The 17,773-nt window shown below is 49.4% G+C and overlaps 1 protein-coding gene and 3 non-coding genes across 4 annotated transcripts; 2 read left to right on the top strand and 2 right to left on the bottom strand.

The window, feature by feature from the left end:
* Positions 1-5,710: 5,710 nt before the first annotated feature.
* On the top strand, positions 5,711-5,829 carry LOC148665271 (5S ribosomal RNA). Its single transcript, XR_015937271.1, has one exon. It is a non-coding gene; the product is annotated as a 5S ribosomal RNA (ribosomal RNA).
* A 620-nt stretch (positions 5,830-6,449) lies between these two features.
* LOC148665272 (U1 spliceosomal RNA) lies at positions 6,450-6,614 on the bottom strand. Its single transcript, XR_015938333.1, has one exon. It is a non-coding gene; the product is annotated as a U1 spliceosomal RNA (small nuclear RNA).
* A 7,889-nt stretch (positions 6,615-14,503) lies between these two features.
* On the top strand, positions 14,504-14,561 carry LOC148665273 (U7 small nuclear RNA). Its single transcript, XR_015938930.1, has one exon. It is a non-coding gene; the product is annotated as a U7 small nuclear RNA (small nuclear RNA).
* A 306-nt stretch (positions 14,562-14,867) lies between these two features.
* Positions 14,868-15,173, bottom strand: LOC148665274 (histone H4-like). The gene has a single exon (XM_088631589.1). The coding sequence runs from the start codon at positions 15,171-15,173 to the stop codon at positions 14,868-14,870; it is 306 nt and encodes a 101-aa protein (XP_088487715.1).
* Positions 15,174-17,773: the final 2,600 nt, after the last annotated feature.

Consider the following 17,773-nt stretch of genomic DNA (forward strand, 5'->3'; position numbering starts at 1 on the left):
GGGAGAGCGTTAGACTGAAGCTCTGAAGGTCCCTGGTTTGATCCCAGGTTTCGGCATTTTGTTTCATCGCGCCCTTTGTTCCTCTCTCCAGCGCCCCCTGCCTACAGTGACGCGTCCCTTTCTCAGCCCGAAACGCAAGCGAGACACCAGCAGCGGTCCCTGCAGGTTTCCGTAGTGTAGAGGCTATCACGTTCACCTAACACGCGAAAGGTCCCCGGTTCGAGACCGGGCGGAAACAGCCTCGTTTTGCACGCTCCCGTACATCACAGAGGTATTGAGCGACCGGTCATTTGTTCCCAATGTATTTCCGGTGCCTTCATGCACTCTTGTACCAAACGCACGTTCCTTCTGTACGCGGAGCCGATCATTTGCAATTGGGCTGTGCAGACAGACCAGGACGAGCTCTGTCGGCTCAAAAGCAGCGCAGGACCTGCAAGAACAACAGAAAGATTAGCATCCAGCGGGGGCTTCTTAGTGAGCCCAAGATCTCATCAAAAATCGGCTAAAGCAACAGGGCTGGGCGCATTGTTCCATTCTCCGACCACTCTCGGTGTAAACAAGTCCCTCCTGGTCTCTGCTTGAAATGCACTTTCCTGCGTTTGCTTTGGTGTAACTGGCTTCCCCTGCATGGGCGAATGTGAAGAAGATCCTTAGTAAGTCATTGAAGAAAACCGAGAAGAGGTCGGAGTGGCCTCTGTTGTTCATCAATGATCCAGTCAGGCAGTACTCCTCTGTAAAGCGCCGTTCGTTCACATGGATTGGCTTTTTTTTGCCTTCATTCGTGCAAGTAGTAAAAGCAGACGCCCCTTTAGGGAGCCCGTCAGCACCCGGAGTTTTCCCCTTCTGTAAGCTCTCCATAGCCTCTCAGCTCTTCTACTGTCAAATCCCCCTCAAGTACTTCCCTATCTTCTTCACTCAAAAGGTTTTCTAGCTTTGAGGTAAAAAAATTAATTTCTTCATCCTTTACCTCTGTAGAGCTGTACAGTCTTAAGTAGAAGTGTCATGCCCTCTGCAGCCAGTGGGCGGTATTCTCTGTCCTGTCCCTAGTTTCTGGTCTGCTGTCCTTCCTGTCCCTCTCTTTCCCTTGGGCTATATATTTCCGGGTCTTGCGCTCTGTCCTCGCTCAGCACTGACGTTCGGATGTCCTGAGACCCGCCTAGCACCAGGGCGCACAGGTTTCTATACGGCATTCCTGAACTCTTTGCACTAATGAGCCCGGGCCTTTTTCCCGTCTCGCCGCTACACATATGGGTCTTTTTCCGCCCTCCTGCTCCCCACGGTTAGTCCCCTTGGACGTCCGTGACAAGAAGGCCTCGATGCAGGAGAGGATAGCACTCAGCTCTGTACTCTCTCTTCCCTCCTCATCAACTACACTTTCCATGACAGACTTGGAGCCTACCACTTTCCTGAAAAAGAAGCGAGTACACTTCTCATTTTCTTCCAAGAACTGCACTCTGCTTCTTAACAGCACTCCTCGACTGCTTTCTTCGGCTATGCTCCGGATGTCCTTTTTTAAAAGGGTGATATCCTCGAGCACATCGAAGCCACTGTGCAGCATCGTGTAGAGACGCTGCAGCTGCCTCTGTTTCCTGGCTAGCACTCCTCTCCGTCTGGCAGCAGCCTTCCTTCCCTCAGCCATGAAAAAGACCTTTGTCCTCACCTTCACCTCCTCCCACCACTCTCCTACTGACCCGTACAGACACTGCAAGGACAGCCACTGTGATAGTTTCTCCTTGTAGCAGGATACTACCCCCTCGTTCTCTAGCAGCTTTGTGTTGAGTTTCCAGAGGCCTGGGCCAAAGACAGTCCCGCCCTGGAGTTCCACTCTACACCCTAAAGCCTGATGATCTGAGAAGAAGACAGGCTGAAGAGTGACCCCAACAATTTTCACTCTCTCTGAGACAAAGCAATAGTCAATTCTGGAGCTGCTATTCCTCCCTGACCGTGTATATCCTGCTGTTGTGGGATATATACATCTATATGTGTCTGAGAGTTTAAAGTCTTGAACTAAGTTTTGCAGGGCCAGTGAGCTGGAATCCAATTTTATCGGAGAGCTAGACTGCCTGTCTGTGTGCTCTAAGATACAATTAAAATCCCCTCCCACTATCACGTCAGTGCTACATAACAATAGGGAAGAGAGTGCTTTGAGTAGCTCCACCCTTCCTCCCACGTCAGTAGGACAATACACATTGATTAGACGCAGGTTAACGGTCCCCCATTCGACATCCACACACAGCAACCTGCCATCTATGACCCTCTGAATACTTTTCAATTTGAATGCCCATCCTTTGAAAAGAATGGCCACGCCAGAGGTTCTGTTGTTATTGTCCCCTGACCAATCAGAAGGCCCTTTATCCCACCTATCTTCAAAGCTTTTATACCTCTCTTGATAGGCCAAAGCACAATCCTGCAACATCAACACATCTCCCTCTCTCTGCTGGAGGTGATCAAAGACAGACTGGCATTTAACTCTGTCATTGATACCTCTGGTGTTAAGAGAAATTATGTTTAGAGTCATATTACATAAGAAAGTGGAACCAGTCTTTACAAAACACATTTCTCTTCTGTCTCACCTGTTACCTTCTTCTTTTTCTTCTTACCAATTTCCTGCCAGCCATCCTCTGAATGAGCCTTCATCAGGGTGGCAGCAGTAAAAGCGTTCACGGAGTCCATTTCAAGGAAGGGGGTAGAGGGAGGGGTGGAGGGGTTCCAGCTGTCCCCATCACCATGCTCTCCTTCCTCCTCGCTCGGGGAGAAAACAGAGTCATTTGCCTTTTCCTCAAGTCCAGCTCCTGGGGGAAAGGGGTGCAGCCGATGCACCAGTCTCCTCTTCCCCCTCACCCACCAGCTGCTGCAGATCCTCCGTGATGGACTGGATGGAGGAGAGGAGGGCATCTGTAGGACTTGCAGAGTCTGAGAAAAGCAGCTCCGCTGAATCCTGGGTATCCTCGCTGGACCCGCTCCACCAGGGCGCCCCACACTGGCCCTTGTTCTGAGGAGCAGGAGTGGGGGAGGGGTCCTCGCTGTTCTCGGGGGTTTTCAAACCCTCGTGCTTGTCTGGTGCAGTCTGCGGTTGTGGGGGCGTAGTGGATTTCTCTTCCACCGACCCCAGAGCCACAGCAGGACTGATCCTGGCTGGAGGCTGAGAGTCTTTGTCCAACAAGGGTTCTTTGTTTGACTTGTTGTTTGCTTTGAATTTTCGGGCCAGTTTGGCTGAAACAAGCACTGCCTCATCCTTTCTCATTTTGAGTTTATTGGCGTAGGCGTGAGGGCAGTTCTTAAAAACGTGTCCTTCCGAGCCACATAAATTGCAATTTGGCAGCATTGAACAGTCAGAGGCTAAATGTCCCTGTTTGCCACAGGTCTTGCAGCATTTCACAGTGCAGGACGATGCCAGGTGTCCCACAGCACCACAGCGCCGACACACCTTTGGTTGTCCCACATAAAAAACATAGCCATTGCAGGCGCCCAGCCGGATTGTAGAGGGCAGGTGCCTTAAGCCTCCATTTACATTGTCCGGTAGCAAGCGAACCTCGAATTTCCTTGCTCCTGTTTTTATACCGTCAACATCTCTAACCTCAGTTCCATGGTGGACGGTGCAGTACTGGTTAAGCCAGGTGTGAATGTCCTCCGTCTTTGCCAGTTCCGAGAACATAACAACATGCACCGTTTTCCTCTCTCTGTGTGTCAGAGACTGCAAGTTGATCTTCTCAAGGGCAGGAACTTTCCCTCTTTTTGCCTCAAACACATCCACACATTGTTCAAACAGAGAATAGGTAGCAAAAACAACCTCAAATGCTTTCTGACCTGGGAGAGCGAAGATGAAATCCAAGTGCCGAGGTTCAAAGCCAAGTTCCTTCTGCAACACTTTTCTGCTGAACTGCATACGATCCATGAAGAGATCATCCAAAAGCTCAAAACGCACAGCATTCTTGCGGGATCCAAAAGTTGCCATTTTGTAAACTACAAATCAAACACTGCTTTCACAAAACAAGAAAACAATCCAACTACTCGAACTACAGGCTGATCAAGGTATCTCCCCTGCCAGGTAAGTATGAGCTGTACAAGCCCCTGCAAGCGGCCTGCACCCAAAGCACAAATCGCGCAGCCTAGGCCAGCTCCTCGCCCCGCACACCACGTGCCTCCTGCTGGGCCCACTCTTTCGCTCAAAAGTGTGGGTAAAACGAGAAAACGAGCGCGCTGTTTCCTACACATCTGCAGTCGCCATTGCGCATTCGCAGCATGTCCCGGGACGCAATTCGGCCTCATTTGCATAACACCAGACCGGCAGATCGCTACGCAAGCTCGCGTCGTGCGCTTTCCACACACCGAACAAACACTGGAGCCTTTTCAGCAATTTCCAAAAAACGGGCCTGCTCGCCTGCCCACAAGGCTCCGTCTCTTACCCGCTCTCCAGAGCCTGCTGCCTTCTGTGCTGTTCTCTCGGCCCCGCTGCAGCGCACACAACTCCTGCAGCGCGGGGAGAAAGTTTCGACGCTCCGCCGCAGGGAAGGCTCGCTCCGTGCGCACACGTCCTTTCAATGCCAGTTCAACAAGTGCTCCGCATTAGCAGCGTCGGGGCTCCGGCATGTCGCACCTCACCTCACCTCGCACAGCCCCCTCCTCGAATGTCTGGCGCTGGGCATGCCCCGCTCTCCTCCACCTTATCTTATCGCGTGTGACCACTGACAATGGCCACAATACCGGGGAATGGCACCTGTAAAGTGTTAATTGGGGCACAGGAACAGCCCGTCTCGTCTCGGGGGCCGGCTTCAAAGACAATACAGCAAACACAGCGGGGCGGGGGAAGTAGACGACACGACACATGCAGGTACATTCAGCTCCGGTGGGAACGAGTCATTTGTCGGTCTTTTCAAGTGATGGGAGTCGAGTAATCCTTCGCTTGTATCGTTTCTCCCCGGTGACTAGATCTCACCCTGCGACTCTCGACTCGGCTCACCCACGGCAGCCCAGCAGGTGTGAGCCTAGCCGGCACCCGGATGGGAGATTCCCCCCGGAAAAGCTCAGGTTGCTGCTGCTCCTACAAGAGGTGTGACTGGGACCAGTAGGGAGCGCTCACCCTGCGGTTTGTGTGGCTTTCTTATGCCCCAGCATCCTGATGGCGACACTCTGCTGCACAAACAGGCGCCGTCCTTCGGGGGAGGCGTAAAACCGAAGTCCCGACCCTCCTTGGCCATTAAGAAATCCCAGGGCGTCTCTCAAAAAGAGACTTTCCCCTTTACCAATCAGTCGGGGTCTCCTCCTAATCCCCGTCTCATATGTAACAATCAATGACGAGGCCCCCCTGTCCCGCGATATTGTATTTGTCTCTTGGCCGCTGGCTGGCGCCGTGAGATTTAGTACTCGCGCAAGAGACCGGGGGCAAAGCGCGAACGCGATGGACTGGTGCGCTTTATGTGCTGAAATAAACCCGCGACAGCCCAGAAATGTTTTCAGAGTGCTGTGCACTGGAAGTTTTTGTCTTGTGAAGACTTGGCTTGTGCTCCTCCGTGCAGTTTGTTTGTTCTCCTCCAGTGCGGGACAAGCCAACACAAGGGAGCACATTCGCCAACATCCAGGTACGCAATGCGATTTGGAAAGAGGCTCCTTCCCAAAGAGTTGCACACGAACGATCCTTCAGTCCCGCTCGGGGGGCACAGAGCCCCAGCCACACACAGCTTCAAGTAGCGAGTTAGGCGCCATGGCTTTCACTTGCGGCCACACCACCCTGAATGTGCCCGATCTTGTTTGATCTCGGAAGCTAAGCAGGGTTGGGCCTGGTTAGTACTTGGATGGGAGACTTCCTGGGAATACCAGGTGCTGCAAGCTTTTGCTCTCTCGGCCAACAGGGGTCGCCGTTGGTACCGTAGGCTTTGGGAGGAAAACCTGGAGGATGGAAAGGTGATCTATAGCCTCATCTCTAGAGATGTTTTGTTGCTATGGCATGTGTGTGACCCATATAAAAAAAAAACCTGTTTGTAAAACGAATATCGAAGCTGCCTCTAAATCTGCAAAGATGAGTCGATAAACCACTTGTTTTTCGTATAACTATATATATATTCATTTATTACTGATTTCATTCATTGAGCACGGATACAATAGAGGTACAACCATTCACTGTTTGACATGTCTGCACTGGTACAGAACCTAGCAATCAGAAAACGGGTGAAACTGTCTTGAGAATTAGCATACAGTACCGAGGCCCCCATGACCAAATAAAGGCTAACCTCGATAATCAGCCTAAATAATGCAGACTACAGCAAAACGACTGACTTTGAAAAGGGAATGAATGTCTGGAAGGAGTAGTGTAACCAGCTTGAAATGCTTCTCCGGACCTCTAACTAAAAGAAACCGGGAACCAGCAGTGGCATCGACTCCTTTTGAACTGGGATCCTATCGCAGATCGTGTTGTCGTAACTCTTCTGTATCTGATATTGGACCAAGCACATCAGGGGAGAGCGCGAACGCAGTCCCCCACTACCAGAAATTATGCAGTCGAGATTCCCACATTTGGGGAATTCGCAGGGGTCAGCACAGCCGGAGTGCAATGGCCCAGCCTCACCCTGGGTGAACCGATTTTTTAAGAACTTTATTTTCTTTTCACCAAAAAATACAGGACATCACAAATTAGAAAGCTTTACATTAATATACATACTTAAAACAGTATATATGATCACATCTCATTACATTTTGACACGGTACCAGTTACATAGCAACAATTTTCTTTTTTTCTGGTGCAAATCACATTCTTTACTTAAACATGATAATGTTTTTCACAGTTTCTTGAGATATTGACTTATGCTCTCTATTTCCCAAAGATTTTCTGCTTCCTCCCTCCCTTCTCTCCCTTCTCTGAGGTAATAGTTCTCTCGGGTGATGAACAGGGCCAGGCTACCTGCTGCCTTGACTGGGACCTCGATGCCTTTGAACAGCCCCATGTTCCTCACTCTCCACAGGGCGTCTTTCCCACTCTTCACCACGGCCCAGATCCTGTCAAACACGTCAGGAGGAAGTTTGTCAGGAGAGATGCCGTATATGACAAAAGCAGCGGTCAGGGTAAATTGGGGCGAGAGAGCTTGCAACCAATCTTCAAACTGTGCCCAGAAGGCCTTAGCAAAAAAGCAGGACCACAGGACATGGGTCACAGTCTCCTCCTCGCCGCAGCCCACCCCAACGCAGCGAGGGCTGGGGGTGAGGCCTAAGAACTAAGAAAGTTCGTACCGGTAAGCACTGGTGGACGACACTCCAGGCTAAATCTCTGTGAATGTTGCACAGAAACTTAGAGGATGTGTGTTTCCACACCTTCCTTGTTTGGGCTGATGTTAAAATGCCCACAGGGGTCTGCCTATTGTTCTGGGGTGCAATGAAATCTTCCAGTTTTTGGACGCTGACATCTCGGAGGGGAATATGGCGAATTGGGTGAGATCTTAGAAAACTTTTAACTGTCCCATAAATTGCAGGGCATGTGTCAGAGAGTGGGACATCCAGCTTGGGTCTGACACCCCACACTCTGAACACCTCCCTACCTACCCAGAGCCTGGCACAATAAGTCCAGGTACGCGCTGCAGGTGCTGTTGCAAAGCCTCTCAGCACAGAGGCCAGGAAAATGCACAGCAGCTTCGTAGCAATATCTGGGACAGACTTCCCTCCTGAGGGTAGCGGCCTGTACATTATTTCCCTTCTGAGTCTTTCCTGCTTCCCACCCCATAGAAATTGAAACATCAATCTCCTCAGCACCGCCGCAACACGGTGTCGGATTGGGAAGGTAGAAGCCAGAAAATTCAAGACAGGCAAGAGCTCGGCTTTGATGACCAGCACCTTACCTGTCATGGTGAGGTCTCGGTCCTTCCATTGCATCAGTTTTTTGTTTAAGATTGGCAATTTGTTCTGCCAATTTACTGTTCCCATCTCTTCTCCAAAATACACCCCCAGGACCTTAATTCTCTTCTCTTGCAGCCTGAGGTCATGTCCTTCTTTTGGCTCCCTCCAGTTCTGATAAAAAATCTCACTCTTAGATTTGTTAATTTTTGCAGAGGAAGCCAAAGAGAAACGATCACATCACTGCAGAGCTCTGCTAATTGAGGCATTGTCAGAGAGGAGCAGGGTGACGTCATCCATGTATAGAGATGTCTTTACCTCTCCTCCCCCACTTCCAGGCACTGGTATCCCATTAATGGCCTGATCCTGGCGCAAGGCACAGGCTAAGGGCTCCATAGCCAAAACGAATAACAAGGGGGATAATGGGCAGCCCTGCCTCACCCCTGAACAGACTTCAAAGGGGCGTGATCTATTGCCATTAACCATTACTCTGCTGTTGCTACCTGTGTACAGCAGGTTAATCCACTTTCTCATGATGGGGCCAAACTTCATGTGCTCAAGTACCGATGTTAAGTACTGCCGGTTTAGGCGGTCAAAGGCCTTTTCTAGGTCTACACCTAAAATGCACAGAGGGAGGGAGCGATCCTCTGAGTACAGACAGACATCCCTCAACAAGGCCAGGTTGTCGCTCATCAGGCGTCCTGCTATCCCACAAGTCTGTTCTTTCCCTACCAGTGAGGCCACTACATTTTGTAGGAGCAGGAAAAGGGCTTTGGACAGAATCTTAGTGTCCATGTCTAACAGGTTGAAGGGTCTCCAGTTCTTTATGTCATTCTTTGCTCCTTTCTTAAACAAGAGAGAGATAGTGCCTTCTCTTAAGGAGTCAGGCAGCAATTCTGTCTTATAGCTTTCCTCGAATAGGAGCAGTAGCCGATCCTGAAGCAGATCCCAAAAGGTGCAGTAAAATTCTTTAGGGAGCCCGTCAGCACCCGGATTTTTCCCCTTTTGTAAGCTCTCCATAGCCTGTCTCAGCATTTCTACTGTCAAATTCCTCTCAAGTACTTCCCTATCTTCTTCACTCAAAACGTTTCTAGCTTTGAGGTAAAAAAATGAATTTCTTCATCCTTTACCTCTGTAGAGCTGTACAGTCTTGAGTAGAAGGCCTCGGTGCAGGAGAGGATAGCTCGCGGCTCTGTTCTCTCTCTTCCCTCCTCATCAACTACACTTTCCATGACAGACTTGGAGCCTACCACTTTCCTGAAAAAGAAGCGAGTACACTTCTCATTTTCTTCCAAGAACTGCACTCAGCTTCTTAACAGCACTCCTCGACTACTTTCTTTCGCTATGCTCCGGATGTCCTTTTTTAAGAGGGTGATATCCTCGAGCACATCGAAGCCACTGTGCAGCATCGTGTAGAGACGCTGCAGCTGCCTCTGTTTCCTGGCTAGCACTCCTCTCCGTCTGGCAGCAGCCTTCCTTCCCTCAGCCATGAAAAAGGCCTTTGTCCTCACCTTCACCTCCTCCCACCACTCTCCTACTGACCCATACAGACACTGCAAGGACAGCCACTGTGATAGTTTCTCCTTTTAGCGGGATACTAATCCCCTCGTTCTCTAACAGCTTTGTGTTGAGTTTCCAGAGGCCTGGGCCAAAGACAGTCCCGCCCTTGAGTTCCACTCTACACCCTAAAGCCTGATGATCTGAGAAGAAGACAGGCTGAAGAGTGACCCCAACAACTTTCATTTTCTCTGACACAAAGCAATAGTCAATTCTGGAGCTGCTATTCCTCCCTGACCATGTATATCCTGCTGTTGTGGGATATATACATCTATATGTGTCTGAGAGTTTAAAGTCTTGAACTAAGTTTTGCAGGGCCAGTGAGCTGGAATCCAATTTTATCGGCCTTTTGGCTAAGATCAAGTTCAAGTGGCATGCCCGCAGTTCTTGTCTTTCCAAAGTTCTAGAAGGCGATCGAAGATCCTGAAGAGCGCTTGAGCTGGTATCACCCTAGGTTGAGCCTAGGGGGTTAAGGCCAAGCAGCAGCTGAGCTGGGTGGGATCCGGCAGCAACGTTCTCTCTCTCTGCTCTCTCCTCTCCCCTCTCCCTTTCTCTCTCTCTGCCTCCTTGGCCTCTTGGCTGGGAGTAGGTACTCGTGGCCTGCCCGCGGTGCTTACTTTCTTCCTCGAGACACGGAAGCACTATCCGCTCCCTCCCTCTCTCTCCTCCTGCGCCTGCACCTAGCTGGGCTTTGCCCACAAGGACAAAGGCCAGGGCTCCCTCGCTGCTCCTTTAGCAGCTAAACCCTCCTCTCCACAGGACCTTGCTCTCTCTCTTTCTCTCCTTTTTTCTTTTTTCTCCTTTCCAGATGGCAGACAAGAAGACACTGATCCGGTTCCACTGGACCAAGAAAACAGAGACGATGCCAACTGCGAAATCCTTTTTCATTACCTTCCTGAGAGGGATCCTGCAGTTGGTGGCCGGAGATCTCTACTGCCTGCAAGACAACAAGGCAGAGAGATACATGGAGGCCTACATGGCCACGGTCGCCTCATATGAAAAGGCAACGAAAATGATCAGAGAAAAAGGTAAGCACCCCCGTTTCTCTGATTTCAGGCCGGAGCCTATGAGGAAGACAAACCAGAGGACCATCACAGTCCTCACATACAACCCCTACGTACCAATGGAACTGGTAACAGCGTACCTAAGGAGGTATGTAACTGTGGTGGGCAAACCGACGGAGATCAGGGACAGTTGCGGCGTCTGGTACGGCAAACACCTGTACCGAGTCCTCCTGAAAGAGGACCTAGAGGGCGTCGACGGTTTCCAGCACCCCCCGGCCCACTTCAACATCGGAGCCGACAGGGGGTAGCTTTACTACCCCAGGATGCCGGATTTCTGCAAGAAGTGCAGACAGTCAGGCCACAAGGAGAACACGTGTGACATCGTCAGATGTCACAACTGTAACAAAGAGGGGCACCTGGCAAAAACCTGCCGGGCAGCCAAAAAGTGCGATGGATGCGGCGTCGAGGGACACCTCCTTCACTAATGCAAGGTAAGCAAACCTTCGTTTGCGCAGGTGGTGGAAGCCGACCGGCAGAAACCGGTCTCAAGACAAAGGGAGATAGGTGAGAACAAAGAACCCGCACCTCCCCTGCAGAGAACCGAAACTGCCGAGGCCACACCCCAGCCGCACCAGTGCCTCAAGATGGCCGCCAGGACGACGGACAAAATGGCTGACCGGAGGAAGGGCCCTGGATAACTCCCAGCAAGAAGGGAAAGAGGATCCACCTTCGGAAGGACAAAAGAAAAGAGTGGTAAGGGAGAACCGTTTCCTCGTCCTAGAGGAAACGGAACTTTCTTCCCCCGAGGCCCAGGAACCAACGGAGGAGGCAGCCCAGGAAATGGAAACCCTCCCCCCCGAGGCCCAAAGATGACAGGAAGTGACAGCCCAGGAAACGGAACCCCCCTCCCCCGAGTCCCACGGACAACAGGAGGAGGCAGCCCAGGAAGTCAGAACCCCCTCCCCTGAGGCCCAGGAACAACAGGAAGAGGCAGCCCAGGAAGTGGAGCCCCCCTCCCCCAAGGCCCAGGAGCAACTGGAGGTCCCTGAAACTCCTGGAGAAAGGGAAGAAAAAAGCCTTCCCGAAGCAGTGGCGGAGAGTATCCTCGAGGAAGACTAGGATTACTTTGAAGCCGCCCTGGAGCCGGGACTGATGGTAGGGCTGGACCTGTCCAGCATGTTTACCTTTCAGTCCCCAGCGAGACCTGGAGGGAGCCCAGCATATTCCCCCCAGGACCCGAACGAGAGGAGTTACATCTAGGCTAAACAGTGCCCAGATGTAGACTCCCAAGTTTTCCACTGTAAGCACAAAGAGAGGAGGTTCAACTTTCACTTGTTTAATCATGACTGTGAAACTTATCTTTCTAACAACTAACGTGAGAGGGCTAAGAGACCCGGTGAAAAGACGGGGAGTCTTTCATGATCTGGCCTCAAAGTCTTTCTCAGTTTGTTTCTTACAGGAGGTCCACCTGAAGGATGAAAGGGACAAGCTGACATTCAGCAGGGAATGGACGAAGGGAGAATCATGCTGGAGCGTAGGAGGGGTCCACTCTTCCGGAGTGGGAATCCTCCTCGGAAACCCAGAGATGACGCTGGTTTCCTCCTTCTCGGTGGTGCAGGGCCGGATCCTGGTCGTAGACATCGACCGGAGGGGGCAGAAGTTGAGAGCAATTAACGTCTATGCTCCAACAGAACCCTCTATCCTGAAGGAAGTGTTTGCTGACCTGGCCAGCTGCTGCACCACCAACAGACAGGTGGTGCTTGGCGGGGACTTCAACGTCGACCGGGAGAAGGGGAGCGATGCTAGCTCGGCAGAGCTGGAGTCGCTACTCAAGCAGTTCTCCCTGGTAGACGGTTTCAGACGGTGCTGCCCTAACGACACCGGAACGACATGGAAAAACTCCCGGGGAGTGTGCAGCCGCCTGGACTACATCTTTCTGCACACGACCTGCTCCCTGGAGTCGGCGACGGTGTCCCCGGAGGGGTATTCCGACCACGAGCGATTGATGGTGGTGGCTAACACCAACCTGCCGCCATTCGGTCGTGGGTACTGGAAGCTGAACCGGGAGATACTGGAGGAAGATGACTTCAAGGCACTGTTCCGTAAAGACTACGCGAGCTGGGTCGATCTGAGAGATGGCTACAGCTCCATGGTGGAATGGTGGGAGTCGGTGAAAGACAGGACCCGAACCCTGGCGCAGACGTACTGCAGACGGAAGGTGGCCAGGGAGAGGAAGGAAGCTGCACGACTCCAGGGCCAACTAGAGGAGGAGTACAGCTCGGCTAACGGGGGAGGAGCCTTCAATTCAGCCCGGGCACGGGACCTGAAGGAGAGGCTCCGCAAACTCAATCAGGTCCGAAGAGCCCAGAAAAAGAGGGTGATCCACGGCCTGAGACGGGGAAATGGAGAGGAAGTGCTGGACGAGAGCGACAAGGTAGAAGCGGCCACCGCTTTCTACACGGAGCTCTTTTCAGAAAAGCAGATGGAGGTGGAGGCAGGCGATGCTTTTCTGGAGGAGCTGAAAGCACGAGTACCGGAGGAGGTGAGGGAGGACTTGGAGGGTCCGATTGCGGCCGAGGAGCTGAAGGCGGCGCTCTTGTCCATGGAGAATGGCAAGGTGCCAGGGCCGGACGGACTCCCCAAGGAATTCTACACCTGCTTCTGGGACACCCTGGCGGAAGACCTGGTGGAAGTGGCGCAGGAGATCTTCCGCCGGGGGAAACTCGGAGACACCATGAGGGAGGGCTCCCTGCTCTTCAAGAGCCCTTAGCAGAGACGGTGAGACGGGACCCTGTCATCGACGGCCTGGAGATACCGGGAGGCGTGGGGGAAACCCTGAAGATCTCCCAGTACGCCGACGACACGACGCTGTTCCTGAGGTCGGACAGGGGGTTGAGGAGGGCCCTGCAGGTCATGTAGCAATACTCCAGAGTCTCGGGGTCGAAACTCAACCGCCGAAAGAGCAAACTGAAGTTCTTCGGGCCCTGGAAGCACAGGGCGACGGCGCCGGAGGGTCTCGAGCTCTGCACGGAGCCCCTCAAAATACTGGGGGTTTCCTTCCAGAGCCAGGACAACGAGACCAACAACTGGACCAAGAGGATCGCCAAGGTGAACGCGAAGCTGGGTCTGTGGAAAACGCGGTCGCTGTCCTACACAGGGAAAGTGATCCTGCCGGCTTTGGTTTACCTGGCGGTGGTGTACCCGCTGCCGGCAAGACTCAGACGAGCGCTGCAAGGGATGATCTTCGGCTTCGTCTGGGGCAGGAAGTACGAGTACATCACGAGAAACCGGATGTGTCAGCCGGTCGAGGAAGGGGGTCGAGATGTCCCACATTTCTCCCTGAAACTCGACTGCATCTTCTACTGCAACCTCTGTCGGGCGCTGCGGGAGCCCATCGGACCTCAGGAGGAGGACGAAGTGCCTAGTCGCCAAATGGGGTTTCCCCATGGCGAGGGAGCGCTGGAAAGGACTTTGGGCCCTATACAGGGATTAAAGGACAATAGCGAGTGGTAGGTTTGGAGGGACTCTCTTATTTGCGCAAATCCGCCCCCACTTGCAAAGATTGATAACGGACAATCAATCTCCGTTACGCCGTTGTTATTTATTACATGGAGTGTTAATATGTGTGAGATGTTTCTTTTGAGATGTTTATTTTGCGGAATAAAGTATATTTTGTAGAACAAAAAAAATCTTATGACAAGGTTTACAAGTTATCTGTTGAACTACATTCTAATAGGTGTGGTCACATTCCAGGTCATTTGTTTACGTTTTTGTTTCTGGAGTACCTGTTAGATGAAATGTGCTAATATGTAACCTAACTCCAGTGTGAATAACTAGAAGAGGGGAGCAGCTCCATTCCAGACCAAGGGAGCTTTGAGATTGGCTGGGCCAGATCTCTCATTTGCATATCTGATTTGGAAATACAACATTAAACCCCCTTCTTGCATGGATTTAACTTGCACCCAAGAGACCCCTACTGTGTATTGCTACTTATTTTTTATGATAAGTGGTGATTACCAGTTGACAGGTTTCATTTGTTGAATTATAAATGGTTCTGTATTATCACCCTGAATGGCCTGTACTCAAGGTTTGGTAGGGTATGTGTTTTCATTTCATTTACCAACTGGAATTTTTGCTCTTTTAGTATTTGTCTAGAAGGCTTTCTAAAGTTAGGAAGCCCATTTATTTGGTGAAAAAAGATTCTGTATTAATATTAATATTTCTCATACAACATAAATAGGGTCTTTTATGAATAAAAAGATCTTGCACTTGGAAATCTTGATAAAGCTGTGTGCTTCCATACATTCAAGCAGTTTTGATTCCTAATATTTGACCTTAGGTGCGGAAACGGGTCTTTTTTGCCATTTGATTTCCAATTGATCAGCACAGTATAGAAAATAGACCCATAAAGCAACCTCAGCAGTGACAAATGTCACTGGGTCACTTGGGTTTATACGTCGGGGTCCGGTAGTGAAGCTCCGCTCCTGTTTAGCCTCCGAAGCCGTACAGGGTGCGGCCCTGGCGCTTCAGCGCGTACACCACGTCCATGGCAGTGACGGTCTTCCTCTTGGCGTGCTTGGCGTGCTCGGTGTAGGTGACGTTCTCCAGGAACACCTTCAGCACCCCGCGGGTCTCCTCGTAGTTCAGCCTGGAGATCCGCTTCACTCCCCCACGGCGAGCCAGGCGGCGGATTGCGGGCTTGGTGATTCCCTGGATGTTGTCGCGGAGAACCTTACGGTGACGCTTAGCACCTCCTTTCCCGAGTCCCTTTCCGCCTTTGCCTCTTCCAGACATCTTCTAGTTATCAGCTGTGAACACGACACACACTGCTCATCTTTGATGTATAATAGACATCTTTCTTTGATGTCTATTATACATCAAAGAAAGATTTTTATAGGTGTAGAAACTAGTAAATAAAGCCAATGATTTGTTTTAGAAATGTATTCTTAAAATATACAATTATTCACACCTGATCAATATGTAGTTCAAATTATACATTATATACAATATTGTATTCAAATGTCTAATCATCATAAAAAACACAACTAGTAAACTTCAGTTACAAATTCTAGTAACATGGCAATATATATAGTAATGACAAACACAAACTAATTACATGAACACGCTAATATTTAACTCAAAACCACATTTCGATTCAGATATAAATTTTTAAAATTTACAACTTCTTTATTTCCACGAAAATATTATTAATGTAGCACAAACGCTACTTTCTAATAAAGACAGAAAGAAACTGTTTGTTTTGTGTCTACTGGTGATCCTCCTCTCGATACTAATGAAATGTTTAATATGATCCCTCGAGAAAAAAAAGGAATCAATTTCCGCCTGGAATGATTGATGCCCCATCAAGCGGTTTGTAATATCCCTGGAAGTTTATACAGTAGAATCCTGGTTCGTGGCTTAAATTCAAGGTAAATGAGACTAAGGAAACGAGTTGGAAACTTGATGTCGAAGTGGGATTTAAATCACCCATTTCACATTTTACTTCATTGGGCAGTATGTGCCAGAGAGCAATGCTACAGCATCTCTTCGATAGCTCAGTTGGTAGAGCGGAGGACTGTAGTGGAGTCAACAGGGAATCCTTAGGTTGCTGGTTTGATTCCGGATCAAAGGAAGGTGCTTTTCATGTAATTTAATCAAAGAGTTAAAAAAGCGACTCTGTTTTATTCAGACATTGATCAAAAGCTCAATAATCGACTAAGCAAAGGCTCCTGTTCCGAATTCAGCCCACGTCTGATTGTCTTGTTTTGGCCAAGATCTGATCTTTGAATTAAGGGACTACACTGTCTGCTTTGTAATTCAAAAATACATACAAATGTCAAGTTTTTTGTAGATATAAAGGTGTTCTCTGTTTTCAAAGGATAGTTACTTAATTGGCATAATGATTTGGTATTGATTTTGTATCGTTGTATTATAAAGTTTGTGCTTTCTGTGTTTTTATCGTATTGTGAACTTATTTTTTAAACAAATGCTTACAAAGGCAAACACGGCACACATCTGTTTATACCAGCGGTGAATTGTACATTTTTATTAAGTACAAGCTACTGTGCACTTCTGGGAGTATAACAGGTTCGATATAAAGTGGCAAAAATATAAAAGGGGAAAATACCCCAGACTGCATGTAAAGCCCTCGTTGTGACTGTTTTAGATAAAATGGCGTACTATGCACGAAATGTTGCAGAAACACAATCTGATATTTTGATACAGCTAGGCCAGCGCTTCCAAAGCACGCAGGTGTAGAACAGGACTTAATGCATTTTTATACAAAAATTCGTATTCTATATTCTGGTCGCTTGCAAATTAGAATGGCATATGTTTAGCAATAATATTATTTATGGTACCTGAAAGTTTCAGGTTGTTGCACAAAGCTAAGGTATGCGTATACGTGATCTGACAACTGGAATCAATTTCCTGTCGTTAAACTCTGTTTATTTTTAAGTTGAGGCCCAGGATCCAAATCTTTAGTTCTGATTTTTTAAAGTGATATCTTTCCTTCCTGTCGTGGAAGTCACACGATGTGAACAATTGTTTTTTTTACGTTGCGATCCAAAGAGCCTCAGACGCACAGTCTAACAGTAACCAAACCAGAATGGATTCTGCTGGGAGCCGGGCTGAGCTCATTCTCACTCCCTTTGCTGAAAACAGAATTATTTCTTCCCCGAACATCGTCTACAGATCACTTGTGCGCTTTTAACCTTCTCGCAGCTACGGGCGAGACTGACGCTCATGATATGAAGGCACCCGCTGGAAGACATTCTCTAACTCTCACAATCGCGACAGACTTCGGTTTAAAAAAAAAAAAAAGTAGATATAGCCCTGAAAAAAGCATTAGCTTTATCAGTTTTTACATTAATCTATTTTGAATCAAAGTTTGATTTTTTTTATTGCATTTTACATTATAATAATAATAATCATCATCATCATTATTATTGCTTACACTTATATAGCGCTGTTCTGGATACTCCACTCAATGTGCTTTACAGGTAATGGGGACTCCCCTCCACCACCACCATTCTCCTGAATGATCACAGGACCTCGGTTTTACGTCTCAGCCGAAGGACGGCACCTGTTTACAGTTTAGTGTCCCCGTCATTGTACTGGGGTATTAGGACCCGCATGGACCGCAGGGTATGCGCTCAGCGACAGAAACCAGATGTGTGTCGGGCTCGGCTGTGAGCAGGACAATGACGTCACGGGGACAAAGTAGAGGAAATCAAAACGGTTCTATAAAAGACCTGTGTCAGCTGTTGGTTTGCAGTCTGGACTCTAAATCCTCCGATCCGATTTTAAATCTCTCTAATACCTGAGCGGCTTCTTCCGAGTATTTATTCGTATACTTATTAGTAGTATGAAGGATGTGACAAATTTATGATTTC

Source organism: Lepisosteus platostomus, chromosome 5 (assembly GCF_059453375.1).
Source record: "Lepisosteus platostomus isolate fLepPlt1 chromosome 5, fLepPlt1.hap1, whole genome shotgun sequence".
Taxonomy (NCBI): Eukaryota; Metazoa; Chordata; class Actinopteri; order Semionotiformes; family Lepisosteidae; genus Lepisosteus; species Lepisosteus platostomus.